We start from the raw sequence: 19,430 nt of genomic DNA on the forward strand, positions 1-19,430 counted from the left end.
AGTATGTAGTATGCTTATTGGTCATAGTATGGATAGTGTTAGTATTCCAAAAGTTCCTGGATATCGTACTACATTCGCCAAAATACGAAGTATACAAGCAGTGGACACTATTTCCGTGCTTTTAGGGCCCATAATGCAATTCTTCCGAAAATGTGCTTGGCTTCACAACGTTTTCAGATTTGAAGAAAATGGCGGAAAATATGCAGCCGAAGTCTGACGACAGCGGATACAAATTCATTGGTTTAACTAATTATGACAAATGTTAAGAAAATGTTGAGGAATGTAATAAAGGAATGACTTTTCAAATAAGTTACGCTACACGTTATGTTGGCCGACAATTTGTTGGCTACACTATCCTTACGAACCGCATAGCATATCATTACAGCAGTAGGTACCGGTATGTTAGTTAGCTACCTAAAGTTAGTTAGCAACTAATACATTGAACTTGCCAGTATATTAACTAAATGCTATCTAACTAACTACCCAACGTTTATTGACTTGATTATTCACGTCATGCTTAGCTAAGTGGAATAGTCGTTGTGCGTTCTCAATGGACATACATTCGCGCTGGCTATCTACTCCGATTTCAGAGCACTCTCGTCTGAGTGTGCCAGAGAGCGCAGAATAACTGATAACTCAACACAAAAAAGCGTAATTAAATTGTTGCCAGCAGCACAGTTACAGTTACCAACCCTCTGGATAACATGAAAACAGCCTAACCAGCTCTGCTAGGGCGAGTAAAATGGTCAGAATGAGGTGTTCTCTCATTTGTGTCTGGAAGTAGCTAGCCAGTTAGCTTGTGTGCTTGACTGTGGTTGTGATGGTCAGAACTCTCGGATCAACCCCTACTCCTCAGAGCGTCCAGTATACACTCTGAACACTCAGAGAGGGAAACACTGTGAATATACAAACGGACAATCTGCCAACACTCTGAATTTACGAATGCCCAGAGCGCACTCTTGCACTCCAGATTGAATTTACGAACACACCCAAAGTCGTAAAATGTCTAGCTAGTCATTTGTTTTGCTAACAAGCTAGCAAGAGGTTGCATAGTAACAGCGTCAACTTCCGGTAGACAGGCGTAGCGCTAGTATGCTCAACTGAAAGGATACCGTTCGTTTACAGTATACTAATAGTATATAGTATGAAGTATATACTCATTAAGTATGTAGTATACAGTATGTTAGTATGGGTATTCGAACACAGCTACAGTCTGTATTGTCTCGGTGGCGGCCATTTTGGTTAGAATAATGAGAAACATGTTTTGGTGGGTAAATATAATTGGCCCACACCTGTGTGTAATTAACCATGTTTTTACTGCAGGTGGGCCCGGTGTGTCTTTGGAGGAGCACATGCAGATGGCTTTGTTTTCTTTTGTTACTTATTTATGATTTGTCATTTCAATCATTCCATCTCTCTCTCTCACTTTCTCTGTCTCTTTCTCTCTCTCTTTCTCCCTGTGTGTGTCTCTCTTTGTCTCTGTCTATGTCTCTCTCTCTTCACCCTCTCTGTGTGGGAGTGTACAGTGTAAGCCTCACCTGCGTTAGAGGCGAGCGTAGAGCAATTACACAAGGTCATAACAGAAATGTGCCATGAGAGACACAATTGCATTAAGGTTATGTTTAATCAATTTCCCATTTCAATGTTGATGTCCTGTCAGAAAGGGGAGATTGACTCGATTACACAAGTCATGTCTCCAGGAAAGTGTTTGATGAAAAGAGATTTCAGAGAGATTCGTGTGATGTTTAATTTCAGTAGACAAACAGTCAAATCCCTTACATTTGGGGCGTTACTGGTAGTTAAATGGCAGTCAGGGCAGGACAAGTCAATCCTAGGGGTTGGTCCCAAATGGCACCCTAATCCCTATATAGGGCACTATTTTAGACCAGGGCCCATAGAGAATAGGGTGCCATTTGGGACCTCACCTAGAAGTGACGTTGGCTTCAGCACATTAAAGGTAGAGATGAAAGGGTGGACGTCGAGAGCTCAGCTGGGTTGGATCCTAGTCTTTGTGTGGCTGTTTGTGACACTCATCTAAAGGGTGGTCGGATGGAGGGATAACGGTGCATGGATTCTAATGGGCCAATTTGCAAAGTGTTATTGTGACCGTGACTTGGTCAATGTGAGACAACCAAAGACACAACGTCCACCGTTCAACGTCCTTGTATCACGACCTAGAAATGACCTCCTCTCCTCTGCACTCTGGAGTCGACTCTTTATCTAAACTGATATAGCCAGTCAACATGCTGTGTCCCCTCAGGCTCAGAAAGAACTCCCCCCATCTGGCCACCCAATCCCGATATGCCCCAAAGCACCATTATAACAGTGTTTCACAGCGCTAATTACAAGAAGTCCAATCACCTTGTCATAAACACTGCTCCTCTCTCTCCTAGTCACAGAGACATATGATGGAAGGTGTCACTGCTGCTCTACGTGGGTGGTGTGGGAGACGGCTACAGAGGGGCGAGGGGGCTCTGTTGTCAAAGATGGGGGACTATTTTTAGGGTTGTAACAGGGTCTGTGTTTGTTTGGGATGGTGTGTGTGCGTGTGTGTGTGTGCTGTGATTCCGTGGTAAGAGTGAGAGAGCAAGAGAGGGGGAGGAGAGGGAAAGAGAAGGAGGAGGCGGGAGAGTTGCCTGCAGCAGGGATCAGGCATTCAGGAGCTGGCCATTCTGCTCACTCCTTGTGAAGACAATGGACATGTACACAGGGCCGCCCCTAGCCTTTTGGGGGCCCTAGGCAAAACATTTTAGTGGCCCCCCTCTGGACGGCGGAGAGAAACATTTAAAGTTTTAAAGTTCCTTTCCTGCAATTCTACACATTTTCCATGGGGCGTAGAGAAAATGTTGCAGTTTTAAAGCACGTTTAATGACATTTTACACGTTTTGCCATGGGGCGGACATACATTTTTGCAATTTTATAGCTAATTTCATGCAATTTTATTCATTTTGCCATGGGGCGGAGAGAATTTGTTTCACGTTTTAAAGCTAATTTCCTGAAATTCTACACATTTTGCCATGACTTACAGTACCAGTCAAAAGTTTGGACACACCTACTCATTCAAGGGTTTTTCTTTATTTGTACTATTTTCTACATTGTAGAATAATAGTGATGACATCAAAAGTATGAAATAACACATATGGAATCATGTAGTAAACAAAAAAGTGTTAAACAAATCAAAATATATTTTAGATTTGAGATTCTTCAAAGTAGCCACCCTTTGCCTTGATGACAGCTTTGCACACGCTTGGCATTCTCTCAACCAGCTTCACCTGGAATGCTTTTCCAACAGTCTTGAAGGAGTTCCAACATATGCTGAGCTCTTGTTGGCTGCTTTTCCTTCACTCTGCGGCCCAACTCATCCCAAACTATCTCAATTGGGTTGAGGTCGGGGGATTGTGGAGGCCAGGTCATCTGATGCAGCACTCCATCACTCTCCTTCTTGGTTAAATAGCCCTTACAGAGCCTGGAGGTGTGTTGGGTCATTGTCCTGTTGAATAACAAATGATGGGCCTCCTGTAGCTCAGTTGGTAGAGCATGGCGCTTGCAACGCCAGGGTTGTGGGTTCGATTCCCACGGGGGGCCAGTATGAAAAATGAATGCACTCACTAACTGTAAGTCGCTCTGGATAAGAGCGTCTGCTAAATTACTAAAATGTAAAATGTAAATGATAGTCCCACTAAGCGCAAACCAGATGGGATGGCATATATCTGCAGAATGCTGTGGTAGCTATGCTGGTTAAGTGTGCCTTGAATTCTAAATAAATCACAGACAGTGTCACCAGCAAAGCACCCCCACACCATCACACCTCCTCCTCCACAGTGGGAACCAGATCATCCGTTCACCTACTCTGAGTCTCACAAAGACACGGCGGTCATCAGACCAAAGGACACATTTCCACCGGTCTAATGTCCAATGCTCGTGTTTCTTGGCCCAAGCAAGTCTCTTCTTCTTATTGGTGTCCTTTAGTAGTGGTTTCTTTGCAGCAATTCGATATGAAGGCCTGATTCACGCAATCTCCTCTGAACAGTTGATGTTGAGATGTGTCTGTTACTTGAACTCTGTGAAGCATTTATTTGGGCTGCAATTTCTGAGGCTGGTAACTCTAATGAACTTTTCCTCTGCAGCAGAGGTAACTCTGGGTCTTCCTGTCCTGTGGCGGTCCTCATGAGAGACAATTTCATCATAGCGCTTGATGATCTTTGCGACTGCACTTGAAGAAAATGTTCAGGATTGACTGACCTTCATGTCTTAAAGTAATGATGGACTGTTGTTTCTCTTTGCTTATTTGAGCTGTTCTTGCCATAATATGGACTTGGTATTTTACCAAATAGGGCTATCTTCTGTATACCACCCCTACCTTGTCACAACACAACTGATTGGCTGAAACGCATTAAGAAGGAAAGAAATTCCACAAATTAACTTTTAACAAGGCACACCTGTTAATTGAAATGCATTCCAGGTAACTACCTCATGAAGCTGGTAGAGAGAATGCCAAGAGTGTGCAAAGCTGTCATCAAGGCAAAGGGTGGCTACTTTGAAAAATCTCAAATATAAAATATATCTTGATTTGTTTAACACTTTTTTGGTTACTACCTGATTCCATATGTGTTATTTCATAGTTTTGATGTCTTCACTATTATTCTACAATGTAGAAAATAGTAATAAATAAAGGAAAACCCTTGAATGAGTAGGTGTGTCCAAACGTTTGACTGGTACTGTATGTCATGTTAATATGGTACTGTGAGAGTGACTAACAATGGGGGCCCCCTGGGCACGTGCTCTTCGTGCCCGGTCGGGAATTCGGCCATGATTACAAAAAGTTTAGATAGACTCATCTACATTATTTTTGCTGACATGGGCTAATTGAGTGACTGGCATTGACTGGCATAACAAGTGGAAAACTGCTGATGCACAACCAAATTTAGAAATTACGCCTTTTTGTATTCTACTATTCTAACGCTCAACAGTTGAGACCCCGACTGAGTCCCCCCCCAAAAAATGCCTATGTCGCTTATGCACAAGGCCGGCCCTGCATGTACAGTAAAGCCAAGATATGCTGAATAGAATGGGGTGAGGGATGGGTGGATGGAGAGATGAAGTGAAGGACAGGTGAACGACTGTCCAGGTCCTGCCTCAATGATTTTATATTGTCTGGATATACAGAACAGACTTTCAATATGCGTATTTGTATATCTGTCAGGCCTATGTGTATAGTGTACTGGTAAATACAACATTGGAAAATATAGTTTGTGCAATAACGTATGTGCATGTAAACCCCTCTGAGTAATCCATATGCAAATAATCACATTTCCAGTAGGGATTGGCACGGTTAATCAAATATCCAGATATCCGAAAGGACGTTAGTATTCTGTTACTTGAGTGTGTTTAGAAAAAAAAAAACATACAATGAAAAAGCTTTGTCTAAATTAACATACATTTTTATACCATGACAAGGATATACCATGACATTTGAAATTTAATGTAATAAAACAAACATTTGAATGTAGTTTTTATAACAGTGCATTGAGCGTCTGCTGCGCATCGAGCCCTACAGGCTGGCCTGACATCGGTTTGTTATTATCCCCACTTCAAATAGCAATTACAGGTGCTCACCTAGCGGAGTTCCCACAAGACCTGACACAGATCAATGCAAAATACTCCAGCAAAATACTACCAGAAAACCTTTTTGTAACAGAATCAGTTCTATCATGGTGAAAATCAGACTTCTCTTTCGCTGTTGCTGTTAGCCAAACTACCTGAGAAACCCCTGCCATGTGCATTTGGGTCATTGTATGGTCGAGAGACTCAAGAGCACATTTGTTCTTTTTTTGAATTTCAACTATCCGGATATCCATTTTTTTAATGATATTATTTTAATAGTAAAATCATTTCTAATGCCATCCTCTAATTTCCAGTTCGATGTATAGATGCATCAGGGCGTAAAAGAGAGGGCAGGAGGGGGTGTTCTTGCGTTTATCATTATTTCCGTTGGTTTTTGAAGAGTGGCGCTATCTCATGTCAATAGGGATTTCAAGGGTCTGCATTTCCTGTCCTCCATGTTTTTTCCCTCCTATCCTCCACTTTCACCAATTTGTTTTGTTGGCTTCCACTGTCAGAAACTGAACGAGGAAGTGCATAAGCGGTTGTCATGGGAACCCATTAAGGTCTGCGGTGGAGGTGATGGGATAATGGACGACACATTCATCCCCCCAATCTCTGAATCGAACGTTCGCTGTAGTGTGGGAAATTACATACTCATTCTTATACATCTCCCTCCTCTATTTCTCTCTTCCTTCCCCCTTCCCTCTCTCTCACTCTCTCTCGCTCTTACTCTCTTTTCCTATGCAGATTGGCTTTTATCTCCCCCACTTCTCCCTCTCTCATTTGTCACCCTGCATATATCCCTGTGCCTTTGCTAGATCTCTCTCTCTACACCTGCAGAGCTCCTTTCTTAGAGGTTCTTCACACTTACTAGACTTTACGCAAAAATACCCTTGCCTACACATATACTGCAATGTAAACTTGCAAACTTGTCACTACTTGACCGCACGACACACGCCCGACAATTGCCCACCTCTAAGCAAGGCAGTGTAAACAGAATTGTCTCGTTGAGCCAACACTCTTTACAGTAAAAATTGTAATAGCATAGCAATGTTTTTGAAACAGCTGAAATGTACAGACATTTTCCTTATTTTTTAGACTTGTTTTATTGAGTTTTTACCTGAAATTGTAGTAGCAGCCTGTTACATTCTGAAATTGTCACCATTACATTAAATCTCAATGGTGTATTTTTATTTTTGCTTGACTGCACTGAGCCGCCACCGAGGTCCAGGGTCGTCACTAGTTACCACAGCCACTGTCATAAATCCCGCCCATTTCTAAAATGTATGTTCTTAAAATTTGATTTTACACTGCTAACCTTGATCATCTCCTTTAACTGGTGGCGGAGAGCAGGTTTATGCTGAAAGACAAATTCCAGTAAAATAGGTTAAAACATGAATTAATTAATCTCCCTTAGCATGCTATTGCTGGTTGACTGCTACAGCTGTACTTAAATGCCCTGTATACACTCAACCTGCTTCCAGCAATGGCAATGCAGACACTTCAAGATAACTAGCTAGATTTAGCTTTATAATTACCAACTGGCTAGATGTAAATGGTATTCATCTAGTTAGCCAGCTAGTTGAAAATGCAAAAAAACGACCACAAAACCTATAATCCAATAGCTAACTATTTAGCTATCATTTCATTGTGGCTAGCTAGCTTGCCAATTTAACATGTGTCCCTATCACTTAACATGGGGTTTGATTAGCTTGCTAATCAATTAGCATTCGCACCATAGTGGCTATTTTTGGTAGCTAGCTAGTTAAACATGACAAACTGACGAACATGGAAAAAGATTATCGTCATCCATGGCTTAGTACATCAGCAATCAACATTAACTGCAGAATGCAACTGGCCAGCTCTGCTAGCTAGCTGGCTATAACGTTACTTGTATGCAACTGTATAGCTAGTTAGCTATATAGCTAACAATAGCTAGCAATGAAAACAACTTTTTGAGACAGTTGAGACAATAATGTATGTACAGTACATGTAGCTATCTTGGCATTTTAACTGTAGACTCTTACCTGTGTATGGATTATGATGATCCACGGCAGACTGAAACACTTAAAATAATCCTTCCCACTCGGCTTCAACCAGTCCAGACTGCTTTTTCGAAAGAAGACAGAGCTGTGTCGATACCAGCAGCTGTATTCAGGACAACACTGTTATTAAAAACTGTAGCTACACTTTGCATGTTGTCCATCATGAAAATATGAGTAAATCCAATGAATCTTGCCCAGCTTTCTGAAACGGGTCACATTTTGTGTAGCTAGCTAATGTTATCTAGCTGTGTAGCCTATATTATAATATATAGCTAGCAGGAGTTAGCTGTGTGCGTTCTGCTAATATATTGTGTATGGACAAGAAAATAAAGCCTTTAATTGTCTGCACATGCTTGTGGATTGTTGCATTGTTCAGGAGTGTAATATGGTTTGGTTGCATTATTAAATATTGTAATATGTTTTAGAAGAAAAGTTGCTCGGATTGTTAAATAGTTTGGCTAGTGGCTACTGTGATATTCACTTTCATTTGAGCTGCGAACTAAGAATGTTGCGTTGTGAATTGAAATGTAGGAATGTCTTTCGCCACTCCACTTCTCAGACTCTCCTTAATCTCTAGTAGTGGGAATAGGGTCTTGTGACTTAATGACTATTGCCCTGTAGTACTCACGTCTGTCATCATTAAGTGTTTTGAGAGGCAAGTAAAGGACCATATCATCTCCACCTTACCTGACACCCTAGACCCCTCCAACTCAAATATTTGACCAGTTCCATTTTTTTATTGTTTCCCTCTAATCAGGGACTGATTTAGACCTGGGACACCAGGTGTGTGCAATTAATTATCAGGTAGAACAGAAAACCAGCAGGCTTTGGACCTCGTAGGGTAATAGTTGAATACCCCTGCCCTAGACCCTACTACAATTCGCATATTGCCCCAACAGATCCACGGACGACGCAATCGCCATTGCACTACACACTTCCCTATCCCAGCTGGACAAGATAAATACCTATGTAAGAATGCTCTTCATCGACTACAGCTCAGCCTTCAACACCATAGTGCCCTCCAAACTCATCACTAAGCTCAGGGCCCTGGGTCTGAACCCCTGCCTGTGCAATTGGGTCCTGGACTTCCTGACGGGCCGACCCCAAGTGGTGAAGATAGACAACAACATCCTCCGCCACGCTGAACCTCAACAAGGGCGTCCCACAGGGGTGCGCGCTCAGCCCCCTCTTCTACTCCCTGTTCACCCATGACTGCGTGGCCATGCACGTCTCCAACTCAATCATCAAGTTTGCTGATGACACAACAGTGCAAGACCTGATCACCAACATAGACGAGACAGCCTACAGGGAGGAGGTGAGTGCCCTGGCAGAGTGGTGCCAGGAAAATAACCTCTCCCTCAACGTCAACAAAACGAAGGAGCTGATAGTGGACTACAGGAGACAGCAATGAGAGCACACCCCCATCCACATTGACGGGGGACCGCAGTGGAGAGGGTCAAAAGCTTTTGCACTGTCCGCAACCGCAGGGCTCCCCAGAGGGTGGTGCAGTCAGCCCAACGCATCACCGGAGGCACACTGCCTGCCCTCCAGGACATCTACAGCACCCGGTGTCACAGGAAGGCCAAGAAGATCATCAAGGACCTCAGCCAGCCACGGCTATCTCCAGGCCATCAGACTGTTAAACAGTCACCACGCCCAGTACCCTGCCCTAAACCTTAGTCACTGTTACTAGCCGGCTACCACCAATTCTTTACCCTGCACGTTAGAGACTGCTGCCCTATGTACATAGAGTCATTGAACACTGGTCACTTTAATAATGTTTACATACTGTTTTACCCACTTTATATGTATATACTGTATTCTAGTCATGGCTCATCCCATACTGCTGTACACACAATTTCTATTCCTATACTGTCCGTACTGTCTATACACACCATTATATGTATATACAGTATATTTATATTCTGGACTCTGGATTCTGGATTCTGGAGATTTGGGCTTTGGGGTTTTGGTGCTGGTCCATTGTGAGTGCCGTAAAGGGACAATAGGAGCCTGAGGAGAGGAGAGGAGAGGAGAGGAGAGGAGAGGAGAGGAGAGGAGAGGAGAGGAGAGGAGAGGAGAGGAGAGGAGAGGAGAGGAGAGGAGAGGAGAGGAGAGGAGAGGAGAGGAGAGGAGGGATTGAGACAGAGAGGTGGCTGGTGGCTGGTGTTTAGGCTGTCTGTCCCCCTGGATTGTGCTATGCTGACAGGCTTTAGAGGACGTCTACAGACCCCTCCTCCCTCCCTCCCACCCCCCTCTGTCTCTCCTCAACTCATTGTTGCACAGACTCCATGCCTCCCATTCCCTAAACTCTAATACTACACACAGATTGACACACCAACAGACAGAAACACACACACATATTTCACACATGACTCTATGTTTGCTCTGCTTGAAGTTGACGAATCATATTAATAACAAGCTTTCAGAAACATTTTAACCAGTGCATACACAGGGTCGGACCAACCAATCAACCACAGCCTTCTTTCCCACAGCCTTCCTACAATGTCTAAAAGTGAGCAGCAGTGAGTTTGGTAACAAAGAGACATATCTCCCCCCACTGGATCTCAAACTTGGGTTGATCTGAACACCATTGATTGTTCTGTGGATTAGAGCAAAAGCAAAGTGGGGAGTGTATTGTCTGGTGTTGTTGTCATCTCCACTCACATTACCTGCAGCTCTGCTACAGCAGTCATGCAAATATACTATTCTACTTCACTTCCCACTTTGGAGTGCAGATAGAAACAGATCTAATTGAATTTAGAAAGCGCCTCCTCTGCTACTGCAATAACACCATTTGATGTTACGACTAGAATAGCATCGATTGGTTTTTAATAATCCTACTGATTGGATATTCATATTTCAAATTTTATTACACTTTTATTACTCTCTTTGTTTCATGCTTCCGCTGTATTGAATGGTGTAGTAATATGATAAAGCCATATTGTGTGATGGCCATTCCATTGACTCCGTTCCAGACATTATTATGAGCCGTCCTCCCCTCAGCAGCCTCCACTGTTGTACACTATTACTCTCCATTATAAACTAGTCAGCATATCGCTAGCCCACACTCTCACCCTCTCTCTCTTACTCTCTCCCACTCCTCCTTCCTTACCTGTCTCCCACACCTCCACTCCTCTCTCTTCCTCTGTTTTTCTCACTCCTTTCTCACTCCCCTGTCTCAAACCCTGCAATGATTTAGATATGGCACACAAAGGAACAAAGGAAGGGCAGAAAGAGAGAGAGAGAGAAAGAAAATTGGAATGCTGTGCTGTTGAGTCTAGTCAATTAGCTGAGTTGATGTTAAAGTCACTGTGCTGTCAGGCACTATAGTGGAGTAGAGCAGAACAGAGCCACAGTCACACTGTGAGAGAGATACTTGGTCCACTATGGGCAATTATCTATCTCCCCTCACACATACACACACACCCTGGTTATGCAATAGTTGGGATGTTTGTCTTTGTTACCGAAGTGCCACTAAAGCCATGGTGATGGGAGGGACTGAGCGTGCTCACTAGAGCATCCTCTTTGATGCTAAGGGCCCCTCGCCTCCACAGACTTGTGTTTGTGTGCGTGCTTACATGTGCGCACACACTGTTGCAGGAAATGTAAAATGTGTAGTGTATTTGAGGTTTAAAAGGGCTTCTGAAGTTTGTAATTTCTACTTTGAAATGTCAGACTTGATTCTCCCTTACTAAAAAGTTGTATATTCTTAATTTTTTTTAAATATTTATTATAATCCACATATTAATTCACATTTCCTGTTGCTGCAGGATTATTTTCTTGCTGTACCAAACTGGCTGAAATTAGGATCCTACATCTGTATGTGTGTGTGGATCAAACTCCTGCCCCCCCACCCTCACACACACACACACACACACACACACACACACACACACACACACACACACACACACACATAACAAAGCCATCAGATGTCCATAAAATCCAGTAAACCCACATTAGTGTTGTGATGATGTCTGTTCCTATCCTAACATTCATTGTTGAGCCCATTACACAAGTTAATCTTTCCAAGCCCTGGACCGTGAGGTTGTGTAACGTCTCTGTTCTTTTCTTTGCACCAGGCATTATTTCCTAAGTCCAGTCAGGCCCAGGCAGGCTGACTGTTGCCTGATTTACACTATTGGGCCAAGCCAGGCATAGCTGTACTGGGCTTAAGTGTGCAGGCATGATGGCCAGACCCTTACAAAAGAAACACATGGTTTTTCAACACACTCTTGTAAACAAATCACATATGAATTATCTTTTTCCCCACATGTGCATTTTTCACCACTTTCTGCTACATCTGGTCTCCCATGCAGGGACCAACCAGGGCTTACCCTGCTTAGCTTCAGAGGCAAACCAACAGTGGGATGCAGGGTGCTATATTGCTGGAATGAATGTGCGAAAACTTCCTACTGGAAAAAAAGGCAGCAAAAGCAAAGGCCACGGTAATAACCAAAGATAGGGAAAATTGCAGGAAAGAGGGAGGTGTTTCTATTTAATCCCGTTATCACACATTTCTTTCACTGAAAACTATACTTTTTTATCCATTTACATTCATTTGTTCTTGCATTTTGGAATTATTTTCTTGCAATATTTTGTTTTGCCATCAATACTTTTGGGTTTATGTTTTGCTTTCAATATCAATATTTTTGTTTGGAATACTAAGAATTGTGTTATCGACTTCAGAGGTTTTGCTTAATATTAATGGCATAGAAGTAACTCACTCACTAGAGGATTGCACCATATAATAACTAGTGACGGGTGAAATCTATACATATCGCAACATTATTTTTGAAGATATTATATCGATACTGTGACCCCAAGTATCGATTTGTAAAACAAATATATATACAGTACCAGTCAAAAGTTTGGACACACCTACTCATTCCAGGGTTTTTCTTTATTTTTACAATTTTCTACATTGTAGAATAATAGTAAAGACATCAAAACTATGAAATAACACATATGGAATCATGTAGTAACCAAAAAAGTGCTAAACAAATCAAAATATTTTTTATATTTGAGATTCTTCAAAGTAGCCACTCTTTGCCTTGATGACAGCTTTGCACACTCTTGGCATTCTCTCAACAGTCTTGAAGGAGTTCCCACATAATCTAACATCTAAAATATATTTAGAATGGTTTAACACTTTTTTGGTTACTACATGATTCCATATGTGTTATTTCATAGTTTTGATGAATGAGTAGGTGTGTCCAAACTTTTCACAAAATCATTCCCCTGTCTTGGGCTTTTTAGATGTGGTCACACTAATTCTACCGTTGGAAACATTGCTAATGCAACATGTTTACACCATCTTTTCACACCATAACATTATTTTAAACCCCACATGTGAACTTGCAATTCCACATGTGAAAGTGAGATTTTTTTAAACGTGAAACTGAAAATTAGATTTTCACTTTCACATGTGGAATTGCAAGTTCACATGTCTAAAACAATCATGTGAAAATATGAAAGTGACATTTTCGTATGTGGAATGTTCTTATGTTAATCTGCGAATTAGATTTTCACATGTGATTGAATTTCACATGAGCTTGCAATTCCACATGTGAAAATCTCACTTTCACATGTGGAATTGCAAGCTCATGTGAAATTCAATCACATGTGAAACTACATATCCGATTTTCACATGAAAGTTTTTAACATGTGAAACCGAAAATGTCACATGTGAAACTGCAGTTCACATGTGAGGTGAAAACATGTTATTCTAACTTTAAGCATCAGTTGTCAGAGCACCTTACCGATCACTGCACCTGTACACAGCCCATCTGAAATTAGCCCACCCAACTACCTCATCCCTATATTGTTATTTATTTTGCTCTTTTGCACCCCAGTATCTCTATTTGCACATAATCTCTTGCACATCTAGCATTCCAGTGTTAATACTATTGTAATTATTTTGCACTATAGCCTATTTATTGCCTTACCTCCGTAACTTGCTACATTTGCACACACTGTATATATATTTTCTGTTGTATTTTTTGACTTTATGTTTTGTTTTACCCCATATGTAACTCTGTGTTGTTGTTTTTAATCGCACTGCTTTGCTTTATCTTGGCCAGGTCGCAGTTGTAAATGAGAACTTGTTCTCAACTGGCTTACCTGGTTAAATAAAGGTGAAATAAAATAAATAAAATAAAATGTGAAAAGGTGGTGTTAACATGTGAACTCTAAATGTAATACATGTGAAAATATGGTTTTGCGTGTGAATTTTAAGATCAACATGTGAAAAAAGCTATTTTACTAGTGAAAATGCGATTTCACATGTCTAAGGGGACTTACACGTCTCTACCTCCCTCTCCCAGGAGAGAGACATCCAGCCAGGGATCATCCTACCTATTTACCCCCTCCAGGCTTCAGGTTACCCAGCCCACACAACTAGAGTTACAGCCTGTTGACATACAGCCACAGAACCATGCTATCAGATAGCACAGACACATGCCTTTGAATGCTCTGGTTCTTTTGCTGGGGATAGGGTGTGTGTGCGTACGTACCTCTGTATGTGTGTGTGTGCACGTGCGTGTGTGTCTTTAACTGTGCATTGAGCAGGTGTGTTTAGGCATGAGACAGGCAGACCTGGAGTGGCACCATTTTACATACACTGTAACGGAAAACTGTAATTTTAGGTATTATCAACAGTAAAAAAACTCTGAAACTTTTTACTGCATATTGTAAATGATGGTGCATTGTGGGAAAATTGCTGTATTTTGAATGGCTCTGTCATTCCACTCCACCGAATACAGTACCGTACCGTATCTTTAGAGCGCTAAAAACCTTTTGACCACTAGTGGGTGGATGGTATTGTTGTTGCTGGCTTATTATTATATTTTGAGGCATGCCTTGTAAGAGGATAATACTGAGAATTATGTACCAATTTAACTTCTATGTGGTTATAGAGACCCATTAATTTAAACTGTATAGGGGATAGATTGGAGTGGCAGGAAGTCTTAAACCTTAAATGGTTTAGCATTTTGCCATGTCTTTTTGGTCTGTTTTTCCCTGTAGTCGCTGCCTGTCTTGAAGCCTTTGTTAAGTGATGTAAAACAACAAATATTCATTAATATGCTGTAATGTGTAAACACTAACTACACGCTAAAAAATAAAAGGTTCCTGGAGGATCCTTTAGGGGTTCTTCAAATTGAAACCGTGAGGGAACCACTATAAGTTCTTTGAAGAACCCTTTAAAATGGTTCTTTAAAGAACCCCTTTTAATGGATCCTCAAATAACCTTTTGAAGAACATTTTGGGGTAATTTTTTAACTACCCCCCTCCCCTATTATTATCATCTGCACCCAATACAGCTAGCCTTCAACATATTCTTATAGCATACAGTACATATTCTTACCTCTTTGTTGATTGATATCCATTTAATTTTCAGTGCCAAGAACCATAAGGTTCTTCAAAGAACTTTGAGGATCTTAGAAGAACCCTTGTTGAACCCCTAATTCTTAGAGTGTAAAAGCAAACCTGCTTGGACCAATCCCTTGTAATTATAGTAAAATACTGTGAAATACAAAGCCCTCCCCTCAATGAATTTCATTAATCCATGAATTCATGAATTCATTCCGATTACGGTAGCATTTACTTTTTTACAGTATACTGTATTGTACTGTGTGTCATTACACAGTATTTTCTTTGATACCGTACTTATATTACAGTAAGTGTACTATAATATGAAATGTCAAATTCACGGTAACCCCTTTAAAGTGTACAGAAACCTAATTTCAAGCCTCATCCCCCTAACGTTGTCCCAGTATTGCCTCAGGGTTTTGCTGAGGTTGAGTCAGCGCTGCATTGTTTGTGTGAGTGGCCTTGTGTTCTGAATGATACGTAGCTGTTGCACCGAGAGGGCCGGACGATTACATCAACTTGGCAGAGCGGGTGGAATTTTGTCTGGTTTTGTTTGGGGTCATGAGATTGCAGAGCAGGGAGCCTGCATCCCAAATGGCACCCTACACTCTTAGAAAAAAGGGTTCCAAAAGGGTTCTTCGACTGTCCCAATAGGATAACCCTTTTTGGTTCCAGGTAGAACCCTTTTGAGTTCCATGTAGAACCCTCTGTGGAAAGGGTTGTACATGGAACCCAAAATGGTTATACCTGGAACCAAAAGCGTTCTTCAAAGGGTTCCCCTATGGGGACACTTTTAGGTTCTAGATAGCACCTTTTTTTCTGAGAGTGTGCCCTCGATATCACTACTTTTGACCAGGGCCCATAGCGCACTACATATGGAATTAAGTGCCATTTGGGAGGCATCCAGAAAGCTTTACTGTGGGATGGGAGAAGGGAAGGAGGAGGGGGAGTGTAAAAATGATTGATATTTGATACAGATAGGGCTATTGGGGTGACCGTATTATCGCCACACCGGCAGTCATGAGTCATGACGGCAGTAAAATTTACCGTTGAGTCGCGGTAATCTCCTTTTATTGACTCTGGACATGTTTTGGTAGTACCCAACTCGCTAACTACCATCAGGTCCTAATGGTCTGGTACTCAGAGCTCTATTGTCCCTCTAACCACTCTGACATCAATGCAAATGCGATCGAAAATCACGTCAAACTCTTATCATCAAAACAGTATGGCTATCGTACTTTTAAAACGTTTAAATCACCTTGCTGTGATGATCAATTTGAAGAAAGAAGTTCAACAGCAGTGTAAAACATGGTTGTTGCGGATGTTGTTTCAAAGCCTAACACAACGAAATGGACGGCGTGATGATTCATTAAAAACCTCCATACTTCCATATACATAGGCTTATGAGCCCAATCCCAGAAAAAAATTAACGGAATTAAAATGATGATTGTTCCATTATACAATACATAGCCTACTGCATATTATGCATGGCAGAAAAACATAAAACAAACCTGATTTAAGATGTCTTTGGTACATAATTGGTCTAGTCTATACTCCAAAATTAAACAAATTCAAGTAATTGCCTTTGAGTGTAGACTGCATTATTATGCATACTGGATGGACTGGTTACCTTATGCTACGCTCCAAAATGTCTATCCATGAGTCTGGGAGAGAATGTATAGCCTAGCTAGGCAATGCTGTTGTTTCATTGATTGTGCAGGGCGGCTTACAGTTAGCCTACAATTAGTGAATTTGTATTTGATTTTGAATAGCCTAGTAATAGGGAATTTAAATATTTTCATAATTAATTGGGTGACACATTACCTTTAGCTATACAGAATATCCACCACCATGCGTTTCCATCTCCTCCTCTCTCTCCTTTATTCCTTTCTCGAGTGCGCAGACGGGCTGTCAACAGTTTAGTGAAATATGATTAGTTTTTGCGAAAACATGTTACTATCGATGTTGCCGAACAGATTTTACTTGGTTTCCCAAATTAAGCACTTTTGTAGCTGCAGGTACATGGTTGGGGAGCCCATGGCATACAGAGTTTGGGTGGAAAATTGTAAGGTTTGTATCATTCACAACTAAAGTTGCCAAATAACTCCTGTTTCAAATGTTCACTTTTACCCTCAACATAGCCACTATGCGCACTCGCTCCGGAATGGGAAAAATATCCTTTCTATTTTATTCAGCTAAGTTCAATTATATTCTTCTTACTATAAAATCATATAAAATAAAATAATATGTCACAGGACTTTATTAAGCATATATAAGCATATCTTGTCAGCTAAATGAACAAGCCTACAGCCTATGGCATGGAGCATAGCCAGATAACATACAGTAGGCCAACTCATATTCTGTTCTTCTGAAATACATTTTCTTCATATCATAATGTTTCTTAAGACCTGACTAAAATAAATAATTGCTTCTTTTTTTTGTGATGGTGTATATTAAATTGATTTATTATACTTTTTAAAATGTAGATGGCGGCCTGGAGGCCTAGAGATGCTAAACGTGTTTATGTTATTTAACGTTCAATTACCGGCGGACTTTTGCATGATAATAACCGGCTGACAAAATGTCATGACCGCCACAGCCCTAGAGATAACAAAATAGGTTTAGGGGACAGAAAAAAGTGTTGTTGTGAGATGTTTGTGTCATAAAGGGGTTTTATAGATGATGAGTGTGGGGCGGCAGGTAGCTTAGTGGTTAAGAGCGTTGTGCCAGTAACCGAAAGGTCGCTGGTTCTAATCCCCGAGCCGACTAGGTGAAAAATCTGTCGATGTGCCCTTGAGCAAGGCACTTAACCCTAATTGCTCCTGTAAGTCGCTCTGGATAAGAGCGTCTGCTAAATGACTAAAATGTAAAAAAAATGTAAATGAGTGTGGATTGGGGTTTAGCTCTGTGTTAGAATGGTGTTAGCCTGCCCTGTCACAGTGACAACACTGTTACAGCTGGCCTGTCGAAACCAATGGTTGAAACAAAACGAAAAAGTGTCCCAAAGTTGGTCAATACGTGGCAGGGATCAATAGTTCCATTATCTCTCCATTGATTCTACCGTGAAGTTTAGCACCATTAAAAGGTTCTCAGCCACCAGCTAAACTGCATGACATTGTCAGCAAACACAAAATGGGGGCTGAGGATTGGATTGAATGGCGCTCTTCATGCTGAACTGGCACCGCTTTAAATCCAATCTAGTTACTCTGCTCTGCAGCTGGCTTTTTCCACTGGGGGAATTGGTTCTGGATGTTGTGTGTGTGTAAAGTCCTGTGTCCACAGTGTTAAAGGATCTATACTGTCCTGTGGTAGCAGGGTCTTGTTTGTTTTTAGCTTGATTTAGTAAAACACAGCAGAGTGGACTGTGGATATCCCTGCTTTTTTCACCAGCCAGCTCAGTGCGGAGAAAGTAGCCAGTTTCCATGGAAACACCTTGGCGAGATAAGCTTGTACTGCAGTGCGTCTGTCTGTGTGTGTGTGTGTGTGTGTGTGTGTGTGTGTGCGTGCGTGTGTTTGTGTCTCTCTGGACTCTGGTAGGAATTAGGATTTATTAGGATTTAACTCAGTGTACTGAAGCCCAGGTGACCAAGGGGAGGGGCTGGCTATCATTAGCAACGCTGCTCTTGTTGTCTCTTTATTTACTATCTTCCTTTCTTCGGCTTTCTCTTTCTTTCAATTCAATCTCAATTTAAGGGCTTTATTGGCATGGGAAACATATGTTTACATTGCCAAAGCAAGTGAAATAGATAATAAACAAAAGTGAAATAAACAATAAAAAAATTAAAAACAGTAATTACACTCACAAAAGTTCCAAAAGAATAAAGACATTTCAAATGTCATATTATGTGCAAATAAAGTACAAAGGGGGAAAATAAATACATATGAGTTGTATTTACAATGTTGTTTGTTCTTCTTTCTCCCTCTCCACCCCTTCCTCTCCGTTTACAAAGTATAAATGCGGTCAACTGTAGCTCCACACCCCTATCAGTGTCACTGTGGGGATAAACATCTCCATGGTGATGATAAACTGGGGGAGAAAGAAGAAGGGTTGGAGACTCATGGTGGTATTATTATTAGGTTGTATAACACCTTGGCCAATACGCTGCTGCTTGCTCTTTGGGGGTCTAGGGCCTAGGCCGGGTTACTGTAAAAGCACTTTGTGACAAAGGTTTTTATTAAAGTTATATGTTAATTCGATTTTTTGATTGATTGACACTAATTATTGTCACTATATGTGTTTCCTTCTATTTTCAGAACTCTCTGAAGAAGAGAGGCGCTCGGCCAAACAACAAGCCAGAGAAGAAGCCGTCTCCCCAGGTAACCCAGACTTACAGAGACCTTAGATTTTTTTCCTACATTGAACCGCAAGAAGGACAATCTCCTAGAGACTTCCCAATGAATCAACCA

At 41.4% G+C, this 19,430-nt stretch overlaps 1 protein-coding gene across 1 annotated transcript in view; it reads left to right on the plus strand.

Annotated features, from left to right (window-relative positions):
- LOC311148250 (microtubule cross-linking factor 2-like) overlaps window positions 1-19,430 on the plus strand; it is a gene marked incomplete at both ends in the record, with an annotated part of 73,781 nt that overhangs the window by 30,736 nt on the left and 23,615 nt on the right. The window contains one exon of the mRNA XM_084185153.1: window positions 19,278-19,340. Within this exon, the coding sequence (XP_084041279.1) occupies window positions 19,278-19,340 (63 nt within the window). The remainder of the gene's footprint in view (window positions 1-19,277; window positions 19,341-19,430) is intronic.

Source organism: Coregonus lavaretus, assembly GCF_964263955.1.
Source record: "Coregonus lavaretus genome assembly, chromosome: 20".
In the NCBI taxonomy this organism is placed as follows: domain Eukaryota; kingdom Metazoa; phylum Chordata; class Actinopteri; order Salmoniformes; family Salmonidae; genus Coregonus; species Coregonus lavaretus.